Below are 12496 nucleotides of genomic sequence, written 5' to 3' on the forward strand. Positions count from 1 at the left end.
GTCCATCTGGAAGTCACTGTGTTCTGTGAAAGGCTGTGTGGAATAATATTTTCTGTAAGATCATATTATCAATTTGGACTACCTAAGACAGTCCCGTTGTAGGTGTCACTCTCAATGGCTGGAGTGGATGGGGGTGAAGCCGTTGTTGTCGTTTCTCTTTTCTACCGAAAGCAAAGGGCTGAATCCTTTTAATTTATACTACACAATCGAACAATTAGCTTTGTGCGAAAGGAAAAAAGTTTGTTTTATAACTAAATTTGGTGAAAAATTGAGAGCTAGAATGGGTGAATATGGAGTATAAAAAGAGTGCCTTTTAAAACGACACTTGCTGAAATCAACGCGAACTGATGGTTTATGCACATAGGCTGCATGTGTATCATCATGATCGTAATAATTTATTCACTCTTAAGAGGGCCTAACGGTGTTTTTACTTAAAGGGGGCTAGAACAAACGATACGGTGCGCAATAAATAAAACACCTAAATATGAAATAAATCACAGACACTAGTAAAACATAGTTGTGCGCATTGTAACAATGTAATATAAGATTTTCACTAGAAAAACAAAGAAGCAAGTAAATAAATGAATAACAGGATTACGTCCGATTGCTGACATATTGAGATCATCTACCGCATGAAAGGACGAATTTAGCAATTCGTCCTTATCGCCGCGTATAGCCTTTGTCAACTCCCCGGAGCCCAGGAGGTTTGCTTCTGAGCCACACCTTGCGGCTCGTAATTTCATCCCCAGCATTTCAAATCTCCTGAAGGTAAGATCTCAGGCTCTGCCTCCTGCAGTGTTCATTTTGAGTAACAGTGCGAAAAACCGGACAAAAGGAAGACAAACAAGACGGACACAGCGCTCGTGTTGTCCGTATTACTTTTGGCCCGTCTTTCGCCCTCTTTTTCAAGGTGAGCTCACACCAACTAGCTCCATTGTCTATGTTCCTCCAGTGGGTAGGATTTCCAGGAATGCTACAGGAGCCCCGCTACAGGGCTTAGAAGCGAACTCCCTGGGCTGTAAGCTCTCGGCAAAAGCAGCAGTTTTAAACATGAGCAAGCGACGTCGTTACGACCTGGCGGCAGCGTTGGCGGTATCGCATAACCACGGCGCCGCATTCCGGTGTCGCTCATAGCGTCGGCCGCGAACCCGACAGCGCGTAGCACTTGATTCCTTCCGCGTACACGTGCACAAACGCCCGCGTGCAGAGCGATCTTCGCTTTTTTGAAGCGCCGCTTCGAGAGAGAGAGAGAGAGAGAGAGAAAGCTATTTACACATCCCCTCCCACGTATGCAGACGAAGCGGTGAACGTGGGCTCAACTTCGCCCCTGCATTGAGCGCTGAATCTTCTTGGCAGGGGGAATCGGGGGCAATTAAAAAGTGCGCGTACAACCTGTGCAGTGAACGACCTTTCTCCGCCCCTTCAAGTTACGCGCGCTCAGCCGAGAAGGGTGGTGTGCAGAGCGGTGAAGGAGCCTCGAAGAAGTCCCGTCGTCGTCACGGGAGCGCTAAAGAGCTTCGGCACTATTAATCACCAGTTTTCAACTCCTGGCTGGCTCGGTGGGAGAACGAGCTGCACTCGACACCAACGCTTTGCAAGACGCCGAGTGAGTCATGGCTCACTTTTGGGCGTGGCAAGCCAAGAATGAGTTCATCCGTGAAAAGGACTTCGCCGCAAGGGCGTGACGCCTGCAAACCCGCTACAGTTATGTTCCGGAGCTTAATCTTTATTGCATTATCGGAGTTGTATTTATTTTCTCAAGTTGGACTCCTTATGATCATTCATATTTTCTTATCCTGAAGATGACTGCAATTTACTGAAACAATCTTGTAAACAAATAAAAAAAGTTCTGCGAAACAAGCCCGCCGCGGTGGATCAGTGGTTAGTGCGCTCGGCTACTGAGCCGGAGTTTCCGGCTGCGAACCCGGTAGTGGCGGCCGCGTTTCGAAGGAGGCGAAACGCAAAAGGCACCCGTGCGCTGTGCGATGTCAGTGCACGTTAAAGATTCCCAGGGGGTCGAAATTCTTCCGGAGCCCTCCACTACGGCACCCCTGTCTTCCTTTCTTCTCTCATTCCCTCCTTTATCCCTTCCCTTACGGCGCGGTTCAGGTGTCCGCAGGGGTGTGAGACAGATACTGCGCATTTCCTTTCCTAAAAAAAAAAACAATTACAATTACAGTGCTGTAGCAATCGTGCACTTCATGCCTCCTGATTTCAGATCGCTCAGTTATCTTGAGTGGGACGAGCTACGCCCAAAAGCGCAGTTTCGGTATACAACAGATGCTCTTGCCCTGATATTAAAGGGATGCGTAAAGAGCACAAATTTTTCAGGGATATTTTAATGATAAGATGAATCGTGATTGGCAGATCCAAAGGCTATCGCGATAACCCTATTATTGAACCCAGTTTGCGCACAGTTGATCGGGAGCACCTTCTCACTCACTAAAACAAAGGAAATACGCAATTAATTCGGTACCCAGCGCCGAAACCGGTGAAATACCAGCACAGCTAAATAATCTAAAATGGAGGAGCCTTTACATTCACGAAGCAGCTAGTCTACAAGAATGCAGTGAAAAGCAGAGCCGCTACATAACGAGGAGGAGGAGGAGGAGGAAGCCGATTTCGCACCCTGCACTGAGGAAAGCGATGAGGGGATATGAAGGTGAAGGACAAAGGTGGTGGTGGTGGTGGAAAACATTTATGTACAGGTATAATACAGGAGGTTATGCATGAGCTGACCCAGAGGGGGCCAGCCCTTACAAATACTAGGTGGAGGTCCCTAGTTCGGGACCCCAGTGGCATCGGCCGCCGCCCAGGCTCGCGCGACCAAGGCCCGTTGGGCCTGCAGGTCAGAGCAGCCGAGCAGGGTCGCCTCCCAGTCCTCCCGGGTTGGGTTGGTGTGAGGGGGGATAGCAGAGTTGGAGGGGCAGGCCCACACCATGTGGTAGATGTCCGAAGACTTCTCCGCACAGTGCGGAATGCTGCCCGAGAAAGAAGGGTCGAAGTGTTTCAGAGCTGCCGGGCACAGCAAAGTATTAGTATACAGGCGGAGCAGAAGCCGCTCCTCCGCCTTTGACAGACCTTTACACGGGCGGGGATAAAGACCATGACCAGATTGATAGAGTAAAACGATGTCTTTGAAGGTGTAAGCTGGAATAAATTCGAGTTCCTGATCGTCAGGGTCGGAGGGGAATGTCCGGTGAGAGAGCGCGCGGGCGGCGGCGTCAGCTGCCTCATTTCCCTCAAGGCCCATGTGAGCGGGAGCCCGAACGATACGCCGGTGCGCGGGGTCACCGGTGTAGACGCTGTTTTGAAGAATGCGGTAGGCTAGATACGGTACCCAGCCCTGCTCGACGTTCCGACATGCCCCTCGCGAGTCGGAAATAATTGTTTTTGAATTGGAATCAGATGCAGCCAACGCAATGGCGACCTCCTCCGCGTGTGTTATGTCACGGGCTCGGAAAGTAAGGCCGTTCACTGTTTTGGATTGGTGGACGACTGCGGCTGTGTACCATCCCCCATGGTGGGGGCCTGAGGCATCCACGTAGAATACGCCGGGTTTCGATCCATAGTGGCGGGCCAGGGCTTCCGCCCGCGCCAGGCGCCGGCCATTATGGTCCTCACGGTTCATGTTCGCGGGAAGAGGGCGCACGTGGAGGGCGCATCTCCACTGGGATGGAATACGTACGCGCTCTTCCATGAGAGTGGTATGTTGGATGTGTAGCCGGGCAAGGAGGCGGCGACCCGACGATGTCTTCGAGAGACGTGTGTATTGGTTAGTCAAGTGGGCTTCCCGGAGCTCCCGAAATGTGTTCACCATGCCTAGGCCCAGGAGGCGCTTGTTGGAGGTGGTCACGGGGAGGCCTAGAGCCCGCTTATTAATTTTGCGGAGGATGACTTCGAGTGAATCCTCGTCTTGCTTCCGCAGGTGGAGGTATGGAGTCGAATATAGAATTCGACTGGTTACAAATGCATGCGCCAGCCGCAAGGCGTCCTTACATCGTAACCCCCCGCGCTTGTTAGAAACCCGGCGGACCAAGCGGCCCACCTGGTCCCCCACCTGACGGAGTTTGGCCAATGTTGTTTCTGACCGTCTGTTTTGATGTATAAAGAGCCCCAGTACCCGGACTTCGATGTTTTCAGGGATTGGACCTGTCTCAAGAGACAATGAAATTTTGGCTGTGCACTTTGGTGAGGGGCGTATGTGCACAAATTCAGACTTTTGGGTGGAGCATTGGAGGCCGCATCGGCGAGCATAACGGTCCACTATGGTCGCCGCCTCCTGCAGGTTAGCCTCAATGTCTGCAAGGGAACCGTGCGTGGCCCACAGGGTGATGTCATCAGCATACAGCGCATGCTGCACACCGGCGACAGCATCCAGCTGGGCCGGTAGGCGCATCATAGCCAAATTGAATAAGAGAGGAGAGAGCACCGCGCCCTGGGGTGTACCCCTGGTTCCTAAATGAAAAGGGCCATGTTCTTTATCCTGGATCCGAATGTAAGATTGTCTGTCGGTTAAAAATTGCCGAATGTATTGAAAGGCATTTCTGCCGCAGTTAGTTTGAGAGAGGTGGGTGAGAATGATCTCGTGGGTAGCGTTGTCGAATGCACCCTTCAAATCCAAGGCGAGTACGACCTTGTCATTGTGAGGGCATTCCACGGGGTCGAGGACAGCCCGATTGAGTTGTAGCAGGACATCTTGTGCAGATCTGTGTGGGCGAAATCCGAACATGGTGTCTGCGAAAAGGTGTTTGGATTCCATGAACTCGGACAACCTGTCACGTACCATCGTCTCCATGAGTTTGCCCACACAGGAAGTCAGAGAGATGGGGCGGAGGTTGTCCGTGTTGATGGCCTTGCCAGCTTTAGGAATGAAGGTGACCAGGGCGGTCTTCCACTCGATGGGTAGTGGCACTTCCCCAAGCCAGATTGAGTTAATGTAATTCAATAAAGACATGTATGCTGGGTCGGGGAGGTTGGCTAACAATTTGACTGTAATTTTGTCCCGACCCGGAGCGGTGCCGCGTTTCATTTTTGCCAGGGCCGCCTTCAGGTCGTGGAGCTGGAACGGTTGATCCAGCTCAACGTTCTCAGAACCTGCATAAGAGTACGCCGGCCCGCGGGAGTCCTGGGTGGTGCACAAGTACTGGTCCCGGAGCTTGTGCGCCAATTGATTTGTGTTGCCCTGAAAGCTGTGTATTGCTCTTTGGAGGTGTTTTTGAGTTTCCGTGCGTGTTTGCGTTGGGTCAATTAGGGCGCGAAAGAGTCGCCAAGTGTTCCGGCTGGACATTTGCCGCGCGGCCGTATTGCATCGGGACACCCAGTTGGAGTCGGCGAGTTGGGCCGCATACTCAGCCGCTCGTTGAGTGAGCTCGGCGATGCGAGCTTTAAGTTTCCGGTTGTGCTTTTGCCGGCGCCACCGACGGACGAGGCAATGCCGGGCCTCCCAGAGATGGAGGAGGTGGTTGTCCACATCCGAGACCGCCTCTGAGAGCTGAATTTGAGTTTCGGAGGAGCGAAGGCCAGAGACCAATTGTTGTGACCAAGACTGGTAGCCCTGCTCATGTATGGGTGTGACATTGTTATAATTCTGCCTGAACTTGGTCCAATCTGGGAATCGGGCTTGTGTTGTTGGTCGCGCGAAAGGAAGGGTCCTAATCGTAGTATTCAGGAGGCAGTGGTCGCTGCCGAGGGTTTCCTCGGTGTTGACCTAGTCTGCATATTGAATGTTGCGGGCGAAGGTCAAGTCCGGACATGTATCCCTAGTCACAGAGTTGCCTATACGAGTTGGGTGGACTGGGTCAGTGTGAAGAGTGAGGCCCAGCGTTGACGCAAGCTCCGCCAACTTGCGTCCCCGCTTCTCTTCACGGCAGTAACCCCACATCCGAGCGGGAGCGTTGAAATCGCCCACAATCAGGAGGGGGTCTCGACCCGCAACTCTCAGTGCGCGGCTAAAGAGGTCCGCAAATGATACATTCGGCAATTTCGGATTGCAGTATACATTGAGTATGTGTAGCGGTGGGTCCTGTTTGCGGAGTGGGAGGAGGGTCACCATTACATAGGAGTATTCAAGTTGAATGTCTAAGTCGACCTGGTTGGCTGTATAATTTCTATGGACTAATAGACAAGGCGAGGGGTCCTGCTGGAACGTCGTATAATTTGTTAGTACGGCGCCTTTCCCTGGCTCTTGGAGGGCAACTACGGCAGGCAAATGCTGAAAGGTTGAAAGGAAAAGTCGGAGGTCGGCCCGCTTGGAACGGGACCGGAGCCCCCGACAGTTCCATTGAGTAATCGTAATGGGGGAAGCCGATTTGGAAAGAGGGGAGCGCCTACACCGGTGGTGTCCCGCCATGCTCAGATTTAGAGGTGAGAGGTGGAAGTGAGGTTGCCCCCGAGCCAGATACCAGGGGCTGAAGCTCAGCAACTGGAAGGGGGCAGCTATCTTCGTCATCGTCAAGGTCATTTACTCGGCGGGACAATCTGGAGGGCCGACCAGATACGTCCTTAAGAGGACCGGTTCTTCGAGAAAGGCGGGTGTTAGTCGCGACGTGTTGAGCGATCATAGAGGGGATGGCCTCCATGACTCTAGCGATGAGGCGTTCCATCGCAGTTTCCAATAGGGTGTCAAATTACAATTCTGAGATTGTCACAGTGCACCAATATTTGCGCACTATTCCGGCCTGCAGTTTGTGTGGAACTGTCGGCCATCGGGCGGACACTTGTCCCAACCCAACACAAGACAAGTGTGGACAGCAGGCACCCATAAAAGAGGGGGTGCGGGCCCCTCACCAGTGTATGCCAAAATGTGCGGTTTGTGGTGGTGGCCATGCCACGAACTCGCGGGACTGCAGTGCTAAATATCGGCATACCAAACCAGCCGCCCCTAAGGGCGGGAAATCCAGCGTGACGGGCAGGCAGCCACATCACCCTGGTAGCGTCGGCACCGACGCTTCAAAACGACAGACGCCTACCAGCGGGAAGGACATCAAGGGCTGTCAAGTGCCACCCCCGCCCCCACACGGCGGCCAGGAGAAGCAAGCCCGCTCCCAAGACAAGAGTGGCGCGGCCGGTTCCTGGGCCAACGCTGTCAAAAATGGCAAACAGGTGAGCGGTTCAGGCAGGGTGGCCTCCTCCTCCCACCCCCTCTCCCCTCCCCCTCGCTCGGCGGCTGACGCTGAGCTCCACAACCTTGTAGCTTCTCTCCGGGCACAAAACGAGATGCTACTTGCCAAAATTGAAGCCTTAGAAGCTAAAACAACTCCCCCTCCCCCTAGTACCCCCGACACGGACGCTATGGAGAGCGAGACGGCGGTGGCGCCGGCTCTGGAACCTTCCCTTGCCGAACTCGAAGGACAAAGGGCCGTAACAGGAAAATTAGGTATTGCGCTACAAAAATACTGCGCTACAATACCACTACATCTTTTGTAGCGCAGACAGAAGCACGGGACGTTAGCATGAGAACCAACACATAAGCGCTATCCGCCTTTATGTCCTGTAGCGCTAATCCTGTAGCGCTTATGTCTTGCAGCGGTAATCACCTCCCCCAAACCATCGTGCTTATCGGGTAATTGTTCAGTTTGCACTGAGAATGGCAGTAAGTGAGCGATATATTTTTTGGGCATGAAAACCAGGAATTAGGCCGTAGACAGCTCATGCATGCAAGCTATGGACGGTATGGTACGGTATGGTATGGTGCAGTACAGTAAAGTATGGCACGGTATGGTACGGTACGGTACGATATGGTATGGTATGGTATGGTATGGTATGGTATGGTATGGTATGGTATGGTATGGTATGGTATGGTATGGTATGTAGGATTTAACGCACCAGAGCGACACATGGACTACCATGGGCGCGATAGTGAAGGGCTCCAGATTCATTTCAATTGCCAGGGATTCTTGACGTGCACTGAGACCGAAAAGCACTCGGGCCTCTTGCATTTCTCCTGGAAACGTGACCGCCGTGGCCGGGATCGAACCCGCGTCCTCAGGATCTGCTAGCAGCCGAGCGCTCTAACCACTGAGCCACCGCGGCACGCGTTGCTACCCGGATTTCCATATGCTTTCAGCGACTCTAAGATTACAGCGAGAAAGGCTTTTGTTTTGGGGACGGATTAAAGGATAAATGTATGTAAAACAATTCAATGCAACTACCCATGCTTCTATTTTTATTTCACGCGAAGTTGGTCCATTTTGGCGTAAAGACTAGAATTTTCTGCTGTAAAATAAGGCGAAATGGTGGTGTTGGAAGGCAAATAAATATGTGCATACTCTGAAACTTTTTCGCTAAAGATTAGAATTTCAGAATGGCGTCACATACGATCCGCCAAGAGCTGACAGTTAAGCCTCGGTTACACAAACTGAATAACTCTTTTTTTTTTTGTTTCGAAGAACTGGGCAGAAAGCAGAGCATAGGAACCTGGCATGGTTGTAAAAGCTTTCCTCGTGGAGAAAGAACGACGTTGCATTCAAAAGTTATGTTTCGGCTATTTGATGATAACATCGAGGTCTGTTGAGGGTTCCCTTCGAAATCGCGCTCTCCACCCATCCCCTGATACAATTTAATGCTTTGCCACCCTCACCCCTGAAGATGAAAACAATTCTTGCTATGTGCATACTGATATTTTTCGTCGGCTATTTGAGAACTGGCATTCAGTTGTTCGGAATCGTTTCCGAGCTGTACGAAAAAATACTCGGCAAGCGCATTTTTTCAACGGGAAGTTGTTTGTGAGAGCAATTTTTTCGCACATTCCGTAAGAATGCATCATAACAATCAATATATCCTCATATCCCTCCTCAGGGCGCTTGTATATTTTGGCTATCCATTGTCAAAAACGCACTCCATTAGTTCCCTATATCAATTTGGACATATAGTCCAGAGTTTGACGGAATACCGTCTGGCTAAGAGCGAACATGTGGAAATAACAAACATAAACTCGCCAACAAATTCTTCAAAATCAGTCTGGGCTACTTGGTGCGAACGCAGGGCAAACTAAAATAAATATTTTGCTACGCATCGGAAGATTAGAGCATTCCCATCAATACGTCTACATGAGTATCACAATATTCTACACTTGCCTCATAATAGAATGTGATGCTCATGAAAGCTGGACTTGCGTTCTGCATTTGTTTGACTTCAGTGTTCTCTTATGCCTCATCTCCTGAGCTGCTTTCTGGAATACTATCCTATCTGTCGACGACAACTATGAAAGCTTCCACGACGCGCTGAGCTTCTGCACCGTATTATGGCACCCGCGATTGTTGCACTCACCAGTTGGTGAGGCATACGGAGGCAGCGGGCATCTCCAGATGCTCGGGTCCCTCGACGCGCACGTCGTTGGTGGTGGGGTAGGTCAGGTAGTTGACCACCACGTCCGACGCCTGGTACAGGAAACCCAGCACCAGGCCGAGGTAGACCAACACGCGCAGGAATCGCAGTCGCCGGCGCCCGGCGGTCGTCTGCGCGCCGTGGCTGGGAACGTGGCTGCAAGAAGACACGGTCTCGATCGAACTGCCGCACAGGCTGGTCGCCATTTCGACCTGATCGCAGTTTGAAAGCGTTGGGTCTTTCTTGGGCAGAATTGTCCACTCACTAGGCCGCCTTACTTCAACGCTTTCAGAAGTCATAAAGTCTTCCAGCCACCTAACACCGCGTATTCGGTTGCACAGCGAGCAAATTCAGTTACCTCTGGACGGCTCAATGTGGCCAAGCCATTCGACCGAAATTAAACTGGTATCTTTGATATAGTTATTATATGTATCACGTTTTTGCGTGAAGGCTTCATCTATTTGTGTATTTAAATGTGGACAATACAAACGCCTTATTTGCTCTGTAAGTACCATAAGTGATCACCTTTGGTACGACTTACTTAAGACAGCATGCTATACTGTGGACAGTGCGCAGCTCACAACACTGGCCAGAGCCAGATTAAAAGCATTATGGGCGGACAGCACAGCCGATTGACGTAGGAAAATGACGCGCTGAGAGAGAAGTGGCATAGGCGTTGGTGGAGCACTGGACTGGTGTCTAAACCTTAAAATAAGACTCTTTGTCTATCTTCGAATGGGCAAGGCGGCACGAATGGGACTGCGGATCAGTGCCAGCATCTTGAGCCCTAAGACAAAGAGGGCCGGAACACTGCAGCGATATTAGTTCAGTGATATTAATGCATCCATGTTTGCTTTCACTGCAGTGCTGTGAAGTGACCCATCGTACTGGTGCACACACTGTGATCCGCTCCTGCTTGTGCTGTGTTAGTCCTTGTGTCGTTGTCTGTGCTTGACGATGTAGGGACATAGACGAGAGTAGCGAACGTTGTTTTTAACCTGACAGGCATCGCGCCGTGCTTAGACAAGCGTTCACCATACTTGCTCCTCCTCTTTGACCCAAGATGCGTGCACTAAAAAATGCGTCTCCCGCATCGTGCGTCGACGGACTATCGTCAGCATTTGGTGCCACAAGCGCACTAATGGGTGAGCGTTACAATAGAGAAAATATCCCCCAAAACGTAGCCTTTATAGTTGCAGTACTGCTGCGAAGTGATCCATGCTAGCAGAGGATATTTCTTCAAGCAGAAACTTGAACGGGAGCCCCAGTTCGTTGACAGATGTTTCGGGAAAAGCATTTTTCTTCTACTGAGGCCAGACGAGCACAGCGGCTCAAAGTGATCAGGACGAAGTGATTAGCGGAATGAGGCTTCTCTCCTTGCCGCTGTTCAGGTTCGTTCTATGGTCCAGGTTGGTATACTGTTCAGCTCTCATCGTTTTATTTTGATCGCGCGTCTGTTCCGATTTTTGAGTGTCAGGAAAAAGATATTTCGTTTTATGCGCAGCCACCGTCGTCCAATTCCCTCTCTCCATTGATCTGCTCATGCTTCAGAACGAAGCATTCCTGTCTCCATCTTGCCTAATTCACATTTCTTCCAGCGGACTTCCGAGGAACATTCAGACTAAATAAGGTTTGGTTTGGTTCATGGGGTTTATCGTCCCAAAGCGACTAAGGCTATGAGAGACGCCGTAGTGGAGGGCTCCGGAAATTTCGACCACCTGGGGTTCTTTAACGTGCACTGACATCGCACAGTACACGAGCCTCTAGAATATCTCCTCCAAAGAAATTCAACCGCCGCGGCCAGGATCGAACCCGCATCTTTCGGGTCAGCAGCCGAGCACCATAACCACTGAGCCACCGCGGTGGCCCAGACTAAATTAGGATACATAATGGAGTCCGTACGCTGCATTCATTGGCTGTTCCATAAACCATTTTGCGCCGTGAAGTTTTGTAGAATGAGGTACCTAATATGGGCAGTAGCGGGCTTCTCAGCGAAATATCGCAACTTTACCTGCTTCACTGCCACAAAAAAAATGAGAGAGCAATGTATTTTATTCTAAACAAATTGTGTTGGTGCAGAAAACGTCCCCATGGTGAGATGATATATAGAGTTATAATGGTATACCAAGCGCAGAACTGCCTCTGTAGTTGCAGTTTCGTCGGTTACTCTGCGGTACAAGATTCCGCCGATTGGTTGTCCTGTGATTCAGACGTCAACAGGACTCTGCCATGGGTCCCGACCATGCACGATATGGTTCTTCATTTGACTGTACTGTGGTCAAGCTTTGCGGCACTAAATGCTGTCTGGTTGATACCAAGACAGCTTAGTTGTGAGTCAGCGCTCGTTCTGTCCATCTTTCTTCTTGTCCGTCGCTTTTTGTGCTGTTTCAGCATCATGAACCCATACAAACTCGCCCAGCTCAACGTTTCTCCAAGACAACCACTTTAGTATAAATTCAGGTAAACAGGGAAAGTTTTTCCGCCGCCACAGTTATGATAGGTGATTCGGCTCCTAAAATAACAGTCACCTTTATGCTGCCTACTTAGCAATTTAAATATTTTGTTTCGCAGGTTTGGTATATGTAGACATATATGTCCTCTGCACTGATCTTGTAGTCTCCATTGTTTGGTGCCCGGCGTTGATGAATGACTATATTGCCTTTGACGTCTACACTGCATCAAAGCGGGGTAATACTTCGTGTAATCCACAGAGCACTGAAATTGTACCCACGTAACTGAATGGTCTCGTAACTCACTCATTTGTCGTCGGCATAACCTTCCTGCGTCCAAGGCTCTGGTGCACTTGACAGCACGAACGTCGTTCGCGCGAATGAACACGCAGATGTATGGGCAGCGCCGGGCAACTGTTGCATAGGTCGCTGCCGTCGCGACGACGAGCCAAGAAACAAAAGTGAAAGAGCTGCACCATCAAAAAGGCATATGTTGAGAGGACGACGCACTACCACGGATTGCTACTAGTATTCTCGCAGGCTGTGCATCAGCGAAATTAAATTGAACCCCCGCATGCAGTCTTCATGCGTACGTGGAAAACGAATCTCCCTGATTGCAGTGTTCCAACAGGTTTATAGCCTGCTTGCGTGTTCTGCTGGCCTTCGTCTGTGTAGCAGCACGCCAGGAAAAACAGAAGGAGCGTGCGTGCTCGCGCGTT

At 50.8% G+C, this 12496-nt stretch overlaps 1 protein-coding gene across 1 annotated transcript in view; it reads right to left on the bottom strand.

Moving 5' to 3' along the window:
- LOC149364998 (uncharacterized) overlaps positions 1 to 12182 on the bottom strand; it is a 104932-nt gene extending 92750 nt beyond the window's left edge. The window contains exons 1-2 of the mRNA XM_089570229.1: positions 12084 to 12182; positions 9271 to 9483 (exon numbers count right to left, since the gene is read on the bottom strand). Of these exons, the coding sequence (XP_089426355.1) occupies positions 9271 to 9483; positions 12084 to 12100 (230 nt within the window). The 5' untranslated portion in view covers positions 12101 to 12182. The remainder of the gene's footprint in view (positions 1 to 9270; positions 9484 to 12083) is intronic.
- Positions 12183 to 12496: the final 314 nt, after the last annotated feature.

The sequence above is a fragment of the Amblyomma mixtum genome, chromosome 2, assembly GCF_055824585.1.
Source record: "Amblyomma mixtum isolate Tamu chromosome 2, ASM5582458v1, whole genome shotgun sequence".
NCBI classification, from domain to species: domain Eukaryota; kingdom Metazoa; phylum Arthropoda; class Arachnida; order Ixodida; family Ixodidae; genus Amblyomma; species Amblyomma mixtum.